General features: G+C 40.3%; 1 protein-coding gene across 3 annotated transcripts in view; it reads left to right on the top strand.

Annotated features, from left to right (window-relative positions):
* The first annotated feature begins 6177 nt into the window (after positions 1-6177).
* The window catches only part of slc38a9 (solute carrier family 38 member 9), a 19928-nt gene continuing 6480 nt past the window's right edge, over positions 6178-19625 (top strand). The window contains exons 1-9 of one of the 3 annotated variants that reach the window (XM_034896430.1): positions 6178-6488; positions 10324-10469; positions 12837-12966; positions 15942-16060; positions 16158-16221; positions 16367-16460; positions 16878-17048; positions 18106-18165; positions 18567-18776. In XM_034896430.1, coding sequence (XP_034752321.1) covers positions 10357-10469; positions 12837-12966; positions 15942-16060; positions 16158-16221; positions 16367-16460; positions 16878-17048; positions 18106-18165; positions 18567-18776 — 961 coding nt within the window. In that variant the 5' untranslated portion in view covers positions 6178-6488; positions 10324-10356. Of the gene's footprint in view, positions 6489-6510; positions 6670-10323; positions 10470-12836; positions 12967-15941; positions 16061-16157; positions 16222-16366; positions 16461-16877; positions 17049-18105; positions 18166-18566; positions 18777-19625 lie in introns of those variants that run through there. The other 2 variants (XM_034896431.1, XM_034896432.1) reach the window with 2 other exon arrangements.

Here is a 19625-nt window from a genome sequence, read left to right as displayed (position 1 = left end):
TGTGTGTGTGTGTGTGTGTGTGTGTGTGTGTGTGTGTGTGTGTGTGTGTGTGTGTGTGTGTGTGTGTGTGTGTGGCTTCTTGTCAGTGGCAATGCACCCAACCCGTTGACAAAGTTGGAAAAGGAGACAAAAATGAGTCCATACATTTATTAGCCAGTGTGATACCTCTCCCTTTCTGATTCTACCCAACACAGGCACGTGTAGTCCGCGTGTCATGTTACGCTTCGTGTCACATTCAGATACTAATGTTTGATTTGTTTCTTGCTTTCATGTGGCATTAACAGATAGGTGAAGGAAGAAACCCTGACCTTGAATTGGTAGCTTGGGTAGAATTGAGTGCTTGAATAGACTGGGCCGTTTACATGCACGGGATCTATCGGTTTTTGCCCTTATTCCGAAGAAGACAGTACTAACAAAGTGGTTTCCGTGTCACATGAAAGGGACTATTCCACCAATATTCCCATTTTTTTTTCCCTACATCCTGATTTTTTCTATCTTTTCCCCCAGTGGTGGTCCTGTTGGCCCATGTGAACACAGCCTCCCTCTTTCATTACTTCATCCATCGTCTTAAAAACCCCTGTTCACATCCAAGTCCAATGATGTTTCAAAGTAGCTGTTTGTGGCTGTGTAAACTGTTGGTTTGTGTACAGTAACCATAGCAACGCAAGAGGCCGTGAACTATCTCAAACTGACGTGATAACCCAGCTTGAGTCTGAAAGCTCTGACACATTTCCAAAGAATGCTTCTAAAACCCAAATAATACGGGCATATCATCCCAATTGGAGAAAGCTATACTCGGAGAATGTCCAAACAGAATATGCATGTTTACATGGAATTCTGAATATTGTCATATTCTGAATAATAGTGGAATATTAGCGTGCAATGTAAACGTACTCAAGTGTTGTCATATCTGCAGAACGGTGTATTTTACCTTTACTACCTACTGATAAGGACGTGATGAAGTTGTCTTAGAGTGTCCATGTCTTACCCATGTGTCCCTAACAGTCCATCCAGTGCTGCTTGGATGGCTGTCCACTGAGCTCCATGTATACTGGATGTAAGCTGTGTGAAGTCACTGATGACAAAGAGCCCGATTCAGACTGGGACTAGTCTAGTCTGGGTCTAAAGTGTCCCACTACAGCTGCTACTCTGCTCATTCCCGACCCTGGAGTCAGGACTTGGCCATTTAACCCTTGTGTTGTTCTTGGGTCAAATTAGACCCGTGTTCCCTAACCTCAGTTTTTTAATATCAGAAATATGGTTTTCTTTTAACATATCAAATGCCCAAAAATATCATGGATCCATGCATGACCATTGTATGGAACCCGTACACGTTCTTTGCAGGAAAATTTAAAAGAGAATTCAGGTTGATTTCAACACGTAGCTCTGTATTTTTTTTTTCTTTCTTTTTTTTAATGTGTAGTGCTGTCAGTAACGAGACAAACGAACCCAATATTTCAAAATAGTGAAATGAAGTTATAGCCGGGCTGAAAACACAGAGGACGGAGTTACCTGAACTACACTGGCTCTCATGCTTAACTTAATATAAGAGCCCAGTAGTTTCTGTGATAACAGAATCATGGTAGGAATCGCCAAATTTTGAATTTAAAAAGGCTATAAGACAGATCTCCTAGGGTCAACATTCAGTAAAATCCAATCCAAATGTGAAAAAGAAGCTTCATCTATTCTAGCCCATCATGGTCCACGTCTGGACAGAAGCAACTGGAACATGTCTGAGTCGGGCCCTCTGTCTTAGTGGACCTCCTAATGCTGTCCCCTCTCAGTTTAATGGAGTTGAGATGTAAGGAAATGACTAGTGTTGGTGTAGGATGGGGGGGGGGGAAATGCAAAAAAACAGTAAGAAAAAGTAGTGTTGACATATTTGTACTGGTGGCAGGCGATTCTTGTGATGCCTTTAGGTGCGTGAAAAGCACGGGAGTAGTTGGCTGTGGTGTGTTTGCTGTACTGTCTGGTGGAGGGCATGAAGCTGTTTTATTTTCATATGAATGGCAAAATATATATGTATATATAAATATATATAGCAGTGTTGGAAGTATAATTCAAAGCACAATTTATTTAAAAAAATATGATGTGGAATTAGAATATATAAATTCAATTCTTTCTATTGATTTGAGTCTGCGTTGCTATCCAGTGAATTTGGCTCGAGCGGCACATTTTCTCAAAGATGAAATCTTGCCTCAGCCACGATATTAAGATAAAGACATGATATTTATTCTCCTGAAAGTGGAACGTGAATTCCTGGATAGGAATAATGTCATCCGTCTTTCGTATTCCAAATAGCATTCCTAAAAGCACTTTAATAAAAGCTGCACTTTTGTTCCGCTGCTTTCGAATCAGCTGACGTGAAGGGACCAATCCTAGCCATGCCTCGGTGTAAAGTGACAATCACGGATCCCTGCTTCTAGAATCTGACGGGCTGCAGTCCCACACAACTCCCATCATGATCTGGGTCCAGTTCTGACGGCATATATAAATAAATAGATGACAATAAATCGAACATTTAAGTCTCTAATTTGCATAATAAAAAGTTGTGATTTACTGTAATATATTCATATTTGTTATGTGTTTCCCTTAAAGAGGCATACCGATGCGTGGCTTTTATCCCCGTACTAACAAGTCCTTTTACATCACGGCTGAGCTGTTTTTAAAGCATGCCACCAGAATGGACGGTTTCAACCCTCAAACACTGAGATAACAGATGATTCAAAAATTCAAATTGGAAACTTCTTGGCATGAATAAGATGGCCTTTTAGCCACAGCAGCCATACAACTGTGCCACGTGTGATGCTGGCGCTTCGTTTAGCGTGACGTGGTGGCGTGTGTGTTCTTCCAGCGTGCGTCACATAGAAAAGACAACATGGGAAACGCAATTGCAATCAACCGCGCAGACTGAAAGAAAGAATCCCGTGTGATGGTCAGCAACATTTCAGGTGCACTCCCTTTCAGGTTTTTCCGGTTCTGAATCATCAGTTTCTCAATTTCCCTGATAATAAGTGGGACGTCACATGGTTCTTTCCATGACACTTTATAGTCAAATAGCTGAGAAATGTTGGACCTGTAAAAGTCAGACGTGTGCAATTTGAAATTGAAATGAGTGTCTTCCTCAGTGACAGAGAGCAGCAGCTGTGGTCAGCCTGACTTATCCGGGACATCCGAATCCAATCAGGATCTTCTTTCGTCCACCAGTCCAAAAGCTAGAGAATGCTGAAATCTGACCAGCCACTCAATAGATTGACCGGTGGTTGGTTGTTTTTTTGGCTGGAGAGTGATGCAATTTTACCAGCCACTTGCATTCACTTACCGGCATTTGGCTGGTGGATGGTGCTGATTTTAAGCCGTGATTCCAATGGTGGAAGATCAGTGAAGAACCAGGGTCAACAGCGTGTTTAAGCTGAACTGAATTTAACTTACATTTAACCTAGTTTTGTCAGAGCAGCCCTATGTGCTCCTATTTCTCGTTTTTGACACGTTAAAAAAAACAACAACAACTCATATGTCAATGTCCACTGGCTTTCTGGAAGTCTTAGCCCCACGACCCGGCCTTGATTTGAGCGGTTCTAGTGCGCGGAGGGAGAGACCGATGATATGCAGATGACACCGTCATGAGTAGAAAAGCACATCAAGCAAGCAGTGCGTTCAGCCCGAGGTCGACCACGGCTGCTCTCCGCCGCGCTCAGGAGAGTACAAACAGTAGCTGAGGGTTTGACTTGTAGGGACCAGGTTCTGGGGTTTTGTTACGCTGCTTGTGTGCTCCGTTCTGTCTCGTGAGTCATTTGTTTGGAGTGGACGGTCCGCAGAAGGGCTCCAGGATGTGGGACTGTGATGGAAGGACTGGGCTGTAAACACAGGTCCAACGTGTCCAACCCTGACGCCTTAAAACACCGTTACCATTTGACTGAACCTTTGCTTATTTGAATCTGTGTGCTTTGTTATAACAAATATGGAAATTATACAACAGTCCACTTACATGTATTACTATAACGTTTGGATGGCACAGTCACAGCCAAGTTAAAAACGGATCAAAGTGCCGAGGTGGGATTCACCTGGACAAAGTGTGTGTGTGTGTACGTGTGTGATGTGAATGTATGCACACTGAAGAAGACGTTCTGGTTTGCTGTTTAGTTTTGCCTTCTGTTCACCAAGTGGGAAATGTGGAGATATAGCTGTCTGGTAATCATAAAAAAAAAACCTGAACTGAAGTGAATAATGGAAATGTGAAAAAGTGTATATTTAAATACATGTAATGTAATACATTGGTGTGTCCTATTAGTCCTGTAGAGTAAGACTTAAAAAACAAGGAGGATTTGTACTCTAGCACTTTCTTTAATGTGTACTGTATTAGTTCATCTTCTACATGTTAAAGTACTGTATGAATATTCATTACTTGCCTTGTAATGTTTGAAATGATACGTTTTAGAAATGGTAACCAAGAAAACTACGTTTAGAGTGTATGCATGCCAATGGTTGGGTCCCAGTATAACAGGAAAACTATATGAAAAAATGGTGCTATGTTACATTATATAAAGGTGCTTCAATGGAGCCCAGCTGAATGCATGCAAAGAGGAACTATCAAAAGAAGAAGAAGAAAAAGAGAAATGGATGTCTTACTGCTGTTCTCAAATGAGTGCTGCCTTCCAAAGATATCAGAAAAATCCAACTGGCTATTGGTTAAAATGCAACACCCCTTCAAGTTTCCAAGGTAACCAACTCTGGGCCGGTGTAAGATGCTGACGGTATGGTAACCTTCAGCCAAATATCCCGGTTTCACGGTATTGCGGGATTGCAAATGTTTGAAATGTATTATTTGGAAAGGTCTGGGTAACAAACAACTTTCTTCCCCCGCTGAACACAGTGTATTTTATTTTGAAACACACTGGCAGGTGAATTGACTTCTAAACTGCACTTTATGTCCGTGACCACTTATTTAAAAAAACGGCTCATACCCCAGGATTAGTACAACAGAACATTGGAGTGGTTTGGAAACGTTTTCAATCCGCGGTATACCTTGAAACCGGTACCCGGTCCAAGCCCTCTCCAAACAGACAGTACACGGAGAGCTTGTTGGGGAAGGAGCATTTTAACTTAGACAGAGGAAGTTTCAGTGGAGCATAAAGTCGGACATGGGCGTGTTATTCCACTCTGTCAGCTGGGAATGTCCGACTGAAGACCAGAAGGTGGCAGATATCCTACCTGATCACAAACGCTGACGTCTAGCTGTAAATGTCGTCTTTTCACTTTGATAAAGTCCTGAGTCTATAGGAGCCCCGGGGCCACAGGGACTGAACGTGGAAATTGGCATTGAAAAAAGTCATTCACAGTTACACTGCATTTGTGACGAAGGTCTAAAAGATCCATCGACAATCTTAATGACATCACTTTGTACTCTTAATTCTTCAGATGTCTACGTATGTGTTTAACTAAGTTCTTTTCTACGTGGCGGAGTTATAGGACGTCAAACATAAATATAGTGTTCAAAAGTTCCGTTGTTTGAGTTTGGAAGACTTTGTGCTGATTGTTGCTGGAAAAGAATTTGGGAAAAAAAGAAACTGTATGTTTATTGGTTGTACTGATCATCTTCCGTTTTATGTTGCTCATTAAATGTTTTACAGGATTATCGATCAATTTGTTTTTGTTTCATTTCAAGACTCCAACCAGTGCCAAACTAGAAGCAGGGCCTCTGTGGGCTGGGAGCAGAACCACTTACTCAAGCTAGGGTTTAACTTTGGGTTCAACATGGGGGGGGGCATGTCTGCATGGATTGAGAAAAAAAATCTCAAAGAAGAGACAAAAAAACATCAAGAGAAAAAAAAGAAGAATATTGTAAACCAAGTGTTTAAGTGTTTTGAAATGGTAGTGAGTAAAAGTTGACATATTCCAGTCTGTGATTATCATCAACATCCGCTCCTTTAATTTTAGTCTAAATAATTCCTAATTTCTGCTTTTCTAACTCAAACATTAGTTATAATTTCCTATAAAGGAGTTTTATTTTTTTAAAGGAGAGAAAAAAAGCGTCAATAAAAGTGGATTTTCAATTTTGACGGGAAGACAACACAAGGGTTAACAGGAGCATGCAGTTACACGCTCCGGTACAGTAGATGGCGGCATACACAGACAAGTTGGTTTGTAGCCCGCCTTTAAAAGAAGAAGAAGAAGAAGATAATTTATAAATAACAACAGTCACAGCTCGCGAGGGCGAAATATATACGTTCAACTTAGCGTTTCGTCTTCGTTCCGACTGTGTTGCCAGTAACAGTTGGCTGTTATTTAGATAGCGTCTTCTGTAGGCCTATATTTGATTTTTGGAGTTATTACAGAGAAGCAGAGTATTAAGCAATAAGCAGTAGCAGCCGCCGCCGCCGCCGTGTGTTGACGTCTGCTTTTTGTTTCCACTCCCGTTCGGCGGACTTGCTGACAGAGCAGACCTGAGATGAGCTGAGGGGAGGAAGGAGCACGTCACCGCAGACTTTTGGTAAGGATGCCAGCATGCTGACCGTGCTAAAATGACAGCAGGCGAGGGCATTGTCCGACGTTAAGGCGTGTCATTCAAGCTAGTAGCGTTAGCCTGTTACCTGAATTCAGCCAGGTAACGTGACGTTTATCTACTTACGGTAAAATTTGGAACGAAGGGGAACAGAAAGGCGCCATACGGTAAGAACGCTAACGTTACACCCTTTGCTTAAGTTTGCTGAATCATTACAGACTCTTATACTTGAACTGAATTCCAGCTTAACGACGCAGGCGACGTTTCACGTGAACGTCTTCTCTATATGTTTCTTAATATCACAGGAGTAGGTTTTGTAATAGAAAATGCTATCTTTAAGTCAACACCTCACACAGTCCAAATATTAGAACACATAAACACAGGGTTTGGAACGTTACTTGTTGCAGGGGGTTATTTGGGGTGTCACGTGCCTTGTCTGAGGTTATCTGATACCTGATAAAGTAGGAGCTCTGTGGTGAGGAAGCTTCATGGTCATATCTGTGTAGGAGTATCACTACTACAGGTAGCACATTATATTGTTTCTAAGATAAGAAGTGAAATAGCAGGTTATTATCAGTGGTGGAACCTACATTCTGATACTATAAAAGTAATATACTGAGTCTTTTCTTCTCTTTCTACTTCTACTCTGCTAGATTTCAGAGAAAAATATTCTACTTTTTCTCCACTTTGTTAATCTAAAGTTTTAGTTAATTAACAAATTAAGATTTTTGCACACAAAGTGTATAAACTACAGTTAAACTACCCAACAATAAAACAACCTACATGTCCAGCTGAAAGGATTACCTTTTTATTAATTTGACATAACTAAAATTCCTTCCCTCCTGTTTCTATAATGTGAGGATTTTTCGGAAATGAGTACTTTTTTAAATTACTTTTAAGTACGTTTTCTTGATGATACTTACAAACTTTGACTTAAAGGTGCATTATGTAATACTCACAGCTAGCGTTTTAAAATAGTTACTGGAGTCCAAATTTAAAATGCTGTAAAGAGCCGTCTCCCCCGCCAACTCTAACCCAGAATCCAAGGTCATGGGGGGTTGCCAGGTTGAGAAAGCAGCATCCACAACAATGCTAGATGCTAGTGTCACATAGCTAGACATTGCGCGGCAGAGTAGCTAGCTTAGGTCATGTTGACCGTCATACAAGCCTGTGATCACGCGGAGCTCTGTACCCGACTGACACACACGCTGACTTCCTGCTTAAAATGACCGCAACAACAGCTGAACCCCACTGCCTCGCCGTCCTCTCCACCCCGCCCACAGACCCACTTTCATGTAGGGTTTGAAATCACCAATCACCATATTTATGCCACAATACGATATTATTAAGATTTTAAACAAATTGCAATATTTTGCTATATAATGCAATTTATAACCTTTTTTCCAAATTCAGATTTTTTTTCCAGATTTTAAACAATGTCCCCAAAAGGAAACTTTGTCAACATCTGTCTAAAAAGAAACAAAAAATGCAAAATGGGACAAACTGACCAACACATATATAATTATAGATCAATACTTGGCATCTGTGTATCGATAGGTTATGATGTGTTAGCATGGCGGCGTTAGCCAGCACCCGTTGGGATCACTTCACTGGCTGTGTCTTTCATTTTTTTGCGAGACACTAACTCGAGTACTCTATATAGTTCAATGTGAGTACATAAATGTGGACCTGACATAAAATGCCAGTCCTCTGTAACTAATGCGTACCTGTTCAAGAGGAAATTAGCCAACTCGGCGTCCTTTTGGGCTCCTCGCTGTCTCCATCTTTCAAATCCATCGCCAATGTTTTTCTCCAGTTTTTTTGGGGTGGGGTAGACTATCTCCGTTGATTCTGTTGATGTGTTTGCTGCTTTCCTGGCTGTACTAATGTTACAGCTGTAGCCCGCTGGGTTTATGTTTTTACAGGTATAGATCTGGTAACCCGCCCTGGCTGTCCAACTGTTGAAACCAACACACTGGCCCAAACACAGACAGACATAACGTCCCGGGACGGAAAGTACTGGAGGAGAAAGTACTGGAGGAGAAAATACTGGCGTTAGCATTGTTGTCAGAAAAGATAGTATTTCAGCTTTCTATATCTGGGTTCATCAGGGTCATTGTTGGATTTAGTACAGTAGTCATATAGCATACTGTACCTTAAGTTACATTTTCAATGCATAACCTTTACTACTATAATAGAATTTTTTTGTTTTGTTTACAGTCAGTACTTTTACTTAGTTTTTGTCAGTTTGTGTAGATTCTAGCGCCCCCTTTGGACCACAGCGGTAGTGCTCTTACCCCACCTGCTGTCCTAAGCTCTCTTCTTTACCCTGCTGTGTCGTCCACTGTAGATTACTGAGTTAGTGTTTCCCCGAGGTCATGTAGTCGCCATGAATCTATTACTCAGATAGAAAATCACTTATTTACAATAAGAGAATACGTTCTAGATGCATTGTTGCATTTCCAGTGTAGCGTACGGGAACCTATATAGACCTGGTACCTCCGTCACTGGGTCACGAGCCAGAACATTAAGAGGTTGTCCTAGCAACCAACGTTATCATAACTTAGTCATACGGCACATTTCATGAAACCCACAGAGGCTTTACACAAGTAACATTACAGGGGGGAAAAAGAAAATAGTAGGCCAACACAAATTTTCTTTTATTCCCTTCACCATTTCAGCTAATATTAATTTTACAAGGCGCATGTTCCTGAAAATCATCATTTATATTCCCCGGGCCAGGTTTATGTGGTCTATTCTGGTTTTATCTGTATGAAAGTCGGCTTCCAGAGATTTGGAACTCTTTGCTTGAGACAAATAATCCAGCAGACACAGTATTCACTGTAATGGATTAGCCAAGTCTAGAGCAAGGGACAAGTGAGAGAGTGACGTTAATAAGCTTCAGAGCAAGTATTGACTGTTCTTTGAAAAAGGGCAAAAAAAACATGCACATTTTGGTCACAATTGCATTCATGGATGTTTACTAAATAGTTACATAATTGCATTTTGTACTATGTCGGCTTCAGTTTTTTTCATGTTAATCATAACATTTGTGCCCTTACCAGTCACAGCTTAGACCGTAAAGAGATTAAATAATATTGAGCAGAATTGAGTTTAGCCAATAGGACCGGCCCTCCACAACAGTCCCTGTTTTACATGTGGCCCGTTGGGGAAAAAGAAACGCCCACCTCTGCTCTAGAATCACAGTGGAAGAAACAAGTGCGCCCCCTGTTCTTTCTGACCACTGTGGTATATCTGTAGCAGGAGAAGTTAACCCTCTCCTTGACTTCATGTTGTTTATGGAGAAGGAGAACCAGGAAACGAGTCGGGAGATGCCACAACGTGCGTCGCCGCAACGTTACATTTTTCGAGAGGTGCACGTCACACTACGGCGTGTCTCCATGTACCAATGCACATAGCCACGGCGTGGATTTTACGCAGAAGTATAAATCCCACTTATTCTACACTTTAGCAGGAAGGAAAAAACTGGCATATCCATTTAAGGGTCAATTTAAATGTAATAAATTGATACTTTTAATGATGCAGCAGATTATATATATATATATATATATATATATATATATATATATATATATATATATATATATATATATATATATATATATATATATATATATATCCCAAATCTGCAGTAAATTCGAGATGTAATAAAACCGTGATCTTGTTAATTGATTTGGGAAATCAGTGGCGGTACCCAGTCCTAGTTAACTGTAATGTCAACTCCATATATTGCACTTTGCACATAACATGGTTGCCGTGTGACAGTCACTGATTACATTTTACAACATGTTTTCCTCCCAGTCAGGTGATGAGAGTTGAGAGGCTGTAGCTGAATGTCAGCGGTCATGGAGGACGACGACAGCCGGCCTCTGCTGAGCTCCGAGCAGACCGGAGAGAGCTACTCAATCAGAGGCTCCACAGACTCCCCCGACTTCAAGGCTAAAAGGTAGATTACACTGAAACACTACACCAATCAATGGACAGTACTTACTGGCACTACAGTATGCTGTACAGTGTGCACGTGACAGAGAATAATCCGTCTCTCCTGTGCAGTAGCACACAGGTTCATGTTCTACAGTCAACATGCTCCACATGAAAGAGTTCCAAGCATTTACTGGAACACTCAGGGTGGATGCAGAGCCACATACCGGACAACAGAAAGCCTCACACTGGATTGTATTTCATCATATTCATGTTCTTTGGTTGATAAAGTTGATCCTGCAGAACACAAAGCAGCAGACCTAGCAGATTTTGATCAGGCCCGCATATCAATTAGGTATCAATAAGGTTTTCAAAGGATTTTTGTCCCAGTCTTTGCTACTTTTTCTGAAGTTTGTGTGACTTTGGACTAGGCTTTTTTGAAGTTTTAGCCAATTTCTCAGCCTTTTTTTGGTGCTTGTTTTTTCCACTTTTCTCTATGATTTTTCTGAAGGTTTTTTCCCCGTGTTTTATTTTGTTTTTTAAAACAATATTTGTACATTTCCAGTTATCACATAAAAAATCGTATTCTCTATTTTACAAATGAGCATAGAAAAAACAATCCCAACAAGAAAAGGATAAAGACAGACCAAACCCAAAATCAACCTGACAGACTTGTCCCAGACAACAGAGGGACAATAGATAAAAAACATAAATAAAAAAAAAAGCACCTAACATTCTTTTATTGAAAGACTGACCCAGGGCAGGTGTAAACATTCAGTTTTTGCTCACATAAGTTATCAGAGGGTCCCAGGTTTTGTAAAATCTGTTGATGGTACAGATGATGGTATTTTTTTTTTTAAACCAGTTTAACATTCTGCATAAAGTCCCTAATCCACTGGGGATGTGAGGGAGCAGTAGCAGCTTTCCATTTAAATAAAATGAAGCTTCTAGCTAAAAAAGAGGAAAAGTCAATGACCCTCTGCAAATGAGCAGGGGGAACAGATCGTGTTGAATCAGAAAACCAACCAAAAACAGCAACCAAGGGAGAAGGTGAGATGTTTAAGCATTAGAGACAACTTTTAAAAAAGGAACGAGCTTCAGCCAAGACCAATTCTGTTGGTCCTGGGCCCTCCTCATTTTCTAAAATCCCTACAATGCGTATATTCTGCCATCTAGTGTAGTCTTCAAAGTACGCCATTTTCTTCCCAAATCATTGTTATCTTAAACCAGCGTAGTTTGGGAAGTTTCCACTTTGCTCAGCCTCTTGTCAAAGTGTCAAATCTGCGGTTCACACAGACTTCACAGTGATTTGTTGAATTTGTGTGAGTCGTTGCGATAGCGACATCGTCTCTTACAAGCTTACAGCAACGATATCATCCTTATGGTAGTCATTTGTAACCATTAGTCATGGGTTGATGGTTCCTTCTGCGCTGCTTTGGGCGGGCGTGCAATACATTTTGATAGTTTCATATAATCACGAAAGATTCAGATACAAAAGAATTGGCAGAGAGTTAATACTATATCAACAATATAAGACAAATGTGGAATTACTTTTTCTCAAATGTATTTCCTACCACATACAATATAATACTACAAGTACATTTTATATGGAAGTATCTGGATTATAACCGTAAGAACCATACACATTAAGCTTTTACTGTGTGTGTGTGTGTGTGTGTGTGTGTGTGTGTGTGTGCGTGTGTGCGTGTTAGTTACAGTATCTTTAACACAAGTTTTTTTTAGATAAGGTGCCTTCCACACATGTGGCCTGGAATTCATTTGACAAGCAAATACTAAGGTGTGTGTGTGTGTGTGTGTGTGTGTGTGTGTGTGTGTGTGTGTGTGTGTGTGTGTGTGTGTGTGTGTGTGTGTGTGTGTGTGTGTGTGTGTGTGTGTGTGTGTATTAACAGTTTGTTAATTTTAATCCACTTAGGTATTTCACAGTGACCAACTAGCTTTCTAGCACATAAAGGCATCACAAACGTGAATGTGATTTCCAGCAAGTCACACATGTATGTTTGTTCTATTGTGTGTGAATTCCTTCAGCCAACACATGTTTAGGGTTTCAGAACTAATCAGAAAGGAATTGTGCTGTTTAAATCAAATTTAGGGGTGTATTTAAATGTTTTTTTATTTTCAGCCCCACAATTTCTTTATGCTTGTGTGTCTATAAAATGTCAGAAATCAACCCGAAAATGCCCATTACTAGTTGCCAAAGCCCAAGACGACAATTAACAAGTTGCTTCTTTTGTCTTTAAGATTTTCAGTTTAGAATGATACTATGAATCACATTGTAGAAGCTGGAACAAATAATGCGTTTAATGGATTATAAAAATGATTTGACAGATGGAATATTGCTAGGAATGTCATGATTTGTGTCTGCTTCTTCTAGGCCCTTCCACGTAGAGCCCAGGAATATCGTAGGTGAGGACCCGCAGGAGAGAGTCTCTGCAGAGGCCGCCATCCTCAACAGCAGAGTCCATTACTACAGCAGACTGACCGCCTCTTCTGACAGACTGCTAGTAGGTTGCATCGCTACCTAGTACGGTGTTATAGCACAGTGCACTAAGTACCTACACAAAGGGCCGGACGACATGACCTTATATCAAAAACACCAGTAACTGCACTTTTTACCTTGATACTGAAATTAACAATAATTAATCACGTTGTTCTAAATGATCTTTTCTAAAGCCAAAATGTTTCCAGATGACTGACACTGCGTTTTTTTGGGAACAAGTTGCTTAGTTGACTCGGACTTGGCGTTTAGATATCCTCCTTTATGCTTTACATGTGTTTGACTGGGTTGGGCAAAGTCACGTGACTACACATGCTGTAAGATGTTTTTAAGGAGAAAGTAGGCTTATCAATAAGAATAAATTATCGTCATGGGACAAATACGTAAAACAGTCGATATGACATGTTTCTAACATTTGTGACCAGAGACGTTATAAACCCGGGTTAATATTGGAGAGGTTTTAGAAAAATGGAGACAGTTTAGAGCCCAAAAGGACGCCGAGTTGGACAGCCTGGCAACCAACGTGTCTGGGGAGGAGGGGGCGGGGGAGACAATGCTCTCCAGATTTTTAAAATTTTTACAGCAGCAACTATTTTAAATACTATTACATATTACACCTTAAGTTCATTCTGTCCGGTGGGATATATCTATCACAATTGACCACTTCTTTTTTTAAAAGGTAGTTTAAAGTAGAGTAGCTCATTCTGTCATGTGGTAAATATTAGTAATAATGGCCTACCTTCTCTATAAATGTACAGTTTGTCTCAAAATATGGACTTAGTATCTCAACATAATGAGAAAGTACCTCAAAAAAAATATAAAAAAAAATATTTACTTAATATCTTAAAAGGATTAGAGACTTCCTCAAATATTTCTCAAAATATGAAAGTAGATCTACAATTCCAGAAGGGAGACTCCTGAAGAATGATAGATCTAACAACCATGACAGATTACAAGCCCACCCCCTCCTCTGAGCTAAACAATGTTGTTTGCTTTGAAGCCAAAAAGTTGACACAACTGAAGCTGTGGTTAATGGATGGGTGGGTGGGTGGGTGGGTGTATCTCTCACCATATCTCCATTACTGGTAATAACGTCAGGAGGAGGTTCAAGATTGCGAATACCAAGAAAGCAGCAGGACCTGACAGTCTCAGGGAGCAGGTCCTCCAACTATGTGCTGACCAACAGTATACCAGGTATTCACAATGATATTCAACCTGTCACTGGCTTAGTGTGTCATAACCACGCGCTTCAAGAAGTCCACCCTCATTCCTGTGCCCGGAGTGGCAAACCTAGAACATTTAACTCCCTAGGTAATCCCCCCCCTGGCCTCCCTCCCATTCATGCAGATTTTCCCCGGAGCCCTGCTCCTTATCCCCCGCCCCTTTGATGCAACCTTTAGACTCAAAAGCGGGATGAAAACAATCATTGAAGCAATTATTTACATTTTATTTAGTTACATGACATCAAATATTATATAGTTCATGTAGAACTAATTGTAACCCATTCTAATAGACACATTTTTTTCTTCTATTTTTGTAAATTTAGTTCATAGAATAAGAGCTGTTCATGCACATATACAGTATTCATTTTGTTATTACTGTACACACTACTCACAAAGCCGTGAGGTTTGCATTCAGTTTAATCCTGTTTCAAGAAAGGTTTTAAAAAGTCTTATATTTAATTTGAAGAACCCTGGGGGTACCCGTACACAAATAAACGACTTAGCCAATATTAAACCATAATATTCAATAATCTGGTTTTTATATATATATATATATATATATATATATATATATATATATATATATATATATTTATTTATTTATTGTATTGACACACACCAGTAAATCAAGCTTCAATTCTGCAAATGATTTTCTTTACCGCGAGGTGGAGCCATAACACATCTCAACAGGTGTTCCAACCAGTAATTCTCAAGTAAGCCCTTAACCAAAGACCATGTTGAGCTTGTTTCAAGTTAACAAGTTAGTCCTTAAAATTCACATGTAGGGAACTTACAACATGATTTAACTAAAGTAAATAATAATGATACACATGTTTTAAATGCAGTAAATACACATACTGTGTAGTGTTCAAAGTAAAAAAAAAAAAGGTACAGCTCTAGTATTTGAAGAACTAATTACACTCACTGGCCCTGTCCCAAAGTGAGCCCTGAGTACTAAAGACTCCCAGACTTAATGGATCTCAGGTGCTAAGTAAGTGAGTGTGTGAGGCCACATGGAAAATGAAAGGGGATTGGGACAGCACTTCACAAAATCCCTTGTTACCATGGCGACATTTAATAACAAAGATGTTACTGACACCTACCGATATGAGTATTTTCATTTTAAGTTTGTCGCTTTCTACGCGGACGAGGCCCAGGAAGTTCCAAATGTATTGGAACCAGGTTCTTGTTTTACAAGCTGTAAAACCGCTCCGTGGTCGCGTGGCGTACTGTTATCTACCTAGGTAATTTTAGGATTTCCCCATGGTCTCCGCGATAAACGCATTGAACTGTGGGTAATTCCCTTGGGTGAAGTGTGCGTCGACGCAGACTCATGGTAAGGGCTCGGTAAGTGTGTACTAACACCCTTGCGGCCTTTGAAAGTGGGCATTGGGACACCCTTAGCCTTTATGAATTTCACACCCATTGGGTTTGGTCCTCCCCCTATCATCACACTTAACTTGTACAGTGCAATCCGACTGACCTTCCTTGCTGCAAGGTCATTCTTTTAGTTAATGCCGATTACAGACAAACCAATGAGGCGTTCTTGAGGTTTTTATGCGTTTCAACTTTAAAGTAATCCTCGCTTAATGAACTGTTACTAGTAGAGTGTGCTATTTGTAAGAATTGTTTTCCTGCGTCTGTCTAATAAACAACCATAATGTGAACGTAAAGCCTTAATTTTTTCATACATGCTCATGCTAACGTACCTGTGGGGATTTATCTTTAGCGTCCGGCTGTTATTTTTTTTCTTCTTAAGAGTCCTCCAAACCATGTGATCCCCCAGCAAGAGGAGCTCTACATCTACAGCCCACTGGGGACAGCTTTCAAGGTGAAAGGCAGCGACTACTCCTCTAAAAACCCCAGTATCATCACCATGTAAGCCCTGTCAGCTAAACTGTCTAATTATCAGTTAATGAACCTGAGCTAAATGTTCTCTTGCTTTGATTATCACCTTGCTTTTCTCTCTTCACAGATTTGCTATATGGAACACAATGATGGGCACATCGATACTAAGCATTCCTTGGGGTATAAAGCAGGTGATTCGCTTTATTCCACATACTTCAAGTCCTTGGCTTGTTCAAAGCCGCAGCTGAAGTGACTTGCTTTGCATCATTGCTCATTATATTTGACTACAGACCAAAAGTGAAATCTGAAAAGCCATTGTTGTCTTTTTCCCTTCAGGCTGGTTTCACTCTGGGGATCCTCATCCTCATCTTCACAGGCCTGCTGATGCTCTACTGTTGTTACATTGCTCTCAAATCACCAAAGGCAATACGTAAGTCCAGCTACACTTAGAATAAATGATTCTGCTTATGGTGGCTTACAAGTTTTAGTACAGAAATTACCCTTTTTTTAAGGTTTGAAAATGTATTAAATCATGTTTCTGATACAAACCAATGCAGGATCCGTCCACAGTGCTCACCTGTGGACGGATCCTGCTCCTGTAAACCAGGTGAGAGGGAGAGAGGAGAGGAGAGGAGAGGAGAGGAGAGGAGAGGAGAGGAGAGGAGAGGAGAGGAGAGGAGGGAGGGACAGACAGACAGAGAGACACAGAGGAAGGGAGGGACAGAGGGAGAGACAGAGAAAGAGGGAGTGATGAGAGAAAGAAAGGGAGAGAGAATGTACCCAAAGATACGGTCTGTGACATGAAAGAAAGTTTTCCACATGTATTTATTTTCTGTGTTCTGTCCAGGGGGTGAGGACACATCCGACTGGGAATTCCCCGATGTTTGTAGTTTCTACTTTGGCAAGTTTGGCAAGTGGTCCAGCTTGTTCTTCTCGATGGTGTCACTTATTGGAGCCATGGTGGTTTACTGGGTCCTCATGTCCAATTTCCTCTATAACACCGGACAGTTCATCTACAGTAAGTCCCAATGCTCTTGTCATTACCAGAAAAGAGGTATCCACTCGTTATGTAGTTCAGTTTGCTTGATAACAAAGACAACTCAGCACTTTAAAGCCCACACTTGTCAGTGGTGTCTGAAATGCATCTTAACACCTGGCACTCTCTGGGTACTGTACTGTGGCCACTGCTGTCTGTACAATGTGTTACTGACTTTGTAATGGCTTTCATTTTTTTATTTGTTTAGATGACAGGGACGGTGTTGAGAAATTATAAGCAAAGTAACTTAATGAGACAGAGTTAGCTTAACAGGCTAATTTTCATCTGGCCAGTTTTAATATGGCAACCAAAACAATAAAGAAATTGACTTATTACCAACTTATTAACTTGAGAGGTTAAGTTAGTAAAATTTGGCTCATTAGGAACTTTTTGTCATGGTACAAACATATAATAATTTTGTATCTTTTGTACAATCTATGTTCTACAACACTCAGGTTTTAAGCAGATCAAACTTCTTACTCAGATTAAACTTCTCTCTCATTAGGTCACTGTCCTTTGAGCAAGATGAGGCTTGATGTGAGAATAACGTTCAGTATATTTTGTCCCTATTTAAAGTGACAGATACAGGAAGGCAATAGACAATGACAACAAAGGATATTTGCACAATCGTAGAAAATTGAGTTTTGTATTGAGCTGACATTTAAAAGATTGCATTAAGAATTACTGTAACTAGCAGGCTGACATCACTACATCATAGGTTATTTATCTGTTCTGCAAATAAAATGGATTTCCAGATCAGTATTGACCTTTTTTAGAGTCCAAAGCTCTTTTGACATTTCATATTCTGCACCGACGTTCACTCTAAAGATGATTCACCGAAGACAGAGCAAGATGGTGGTCGGGAGTAAGGATGGTTGGCTCTGTCTGTTTAGAGAAAGTGTAATTATAGCAATGTTGAGATGACATATCAGTTTATAGATAATGGTTATTTAGTGCAGAGACGGTGTGTTATTATTGGTTGTACCACTAAAATATGCAAGAAGAGCTTTGAACTGATGGTTTCCTCTCCTGTCTACAGACTATGCTCACAATGTCAACATGTCAGATTCAGAGTTCGGAACCAACGGCTCAGATAAAGGTGAGTCCCTGACCCTATTCAACTCGCAACTTAATACACATTGTGAGAATTTGGTCTTCAATTCCTGCACTTATTGTCATACTGTCTGCTTGTTAAACAATTTTGGTCCAACTTTGTCAAAGACCTGTCATGTTCTTCTAAAATTGTTATCAAGCCTTGCCCAAAAACTTGTATATTAGGCTAAATTGTACAAAATGTTCATTTACTTTTTTAACCCAACTGTTTCAACCTAGAGTACTGGCACAATGACTTCTTGGACTTGAGCGATAGGTCGATCTCACCACAGTACCACAGATTCTGTGAACTATTCTGCAACTTGCAATGTCTAGACAGCACACTTCTTAAATATGACTTTGTGTTTCCTAATAATAATCTCAATGCTTTGTTGATGTGATCCCCAGTCATCTGTCCATACCCAAACACTGTCCCTGGAGGAAACCATACCATGAGCACACTATTCATCGGTGGCAGTGGAAATGACACTTCTGATGGCAGCTCTTTTCAACACTGGTGGAGCAAAACCAACACCATACCCCTCTACCTCATCGTCATGCTGCTGCCGCTGCTCTGCTTCCGCTCGGCCGCCTTCTTCGCACGGTTTACTTTCTTGGGTAAGATGGGGAGAGAGCAATGACGTGAAGAGTGGGTAACAGTGTTTGGGATAAGTCAGAAGTCATGCGCATTACCTTGATTAAAAGCAGTTTTTTTTAAACTCACAGTTGAGTTTTGAAACAGCAGTGACCTAGGGGAGGTGCTCTAAAGATCACAGTGGGTTTCTTTAGGTCTTTGGTTGTCTTTGAATCCTAGCTAAAGATTAAAACACCATTAATTGATGTTTGTCAGCCAGCTAGTTGCCAGTGTGTTGGACTTTATGATGTTTTACTTAAGTTTAAAATAACCTAAAATCTGACTGCCGGTGGATGAGGTAACCAAGTAGCTAAATTAGAGTGCAGTGCTGTGGGAAAGAAATCAAATATCACTATATTTTTTACCAAATACATCAATGTCGATACTGTAGGGTTGACTATTGGTGCTTCCACAAAATAACACAATAAGAGTTTTGATAAATAATCACCAATAGTGTGGATACAATGACTAAGTGGGTGGAAGCAAATAATACAACAGCTGTCTGGTAAGTTCAGAAAAAAACATAAATTTACTGTTATGCAGCTATTAAAACCAGGAAAAGACAACGTGTTTCATTTCATGGTATTACAGCATCCAGAATTTAAGACGATATTTAGCTTCATACATCGATGTCAATTTAATATTGATACATTGCATCAGCTACAGTGAAGCTAAGCTAAATCAACTCTAGAGTTTGTTAACCGTTTAACCCTGGGTCAGTACTGTTAACCTGCACTCTGAACACATACATACTGAGTATACACTCACCGGCCACTTTATTAGGTACACCTGTCCAACTGCTCGTTAACACTTAATTTCTAAGCAGCCAATCA

Source organism: Etheostoma cragini, chromosome 16, assembly GCF_013103735.1.
Source record: "Etheostoma cragini isolate CJK2018 chromosome 16, CSU_Ecrag_1.0, whole genome shotgun sequence".
Taxonomy (NCBI): Eukaryota; Metazoa; Chordata; class Actinopteri; order Perciformes; family Percidae; genus Etheostoma; species Etheostoma cragini.
Note: the sequence above shows the minus strand (reverse complement) of the source record. Positions and strands in the feature narration are given on the sequence as shown.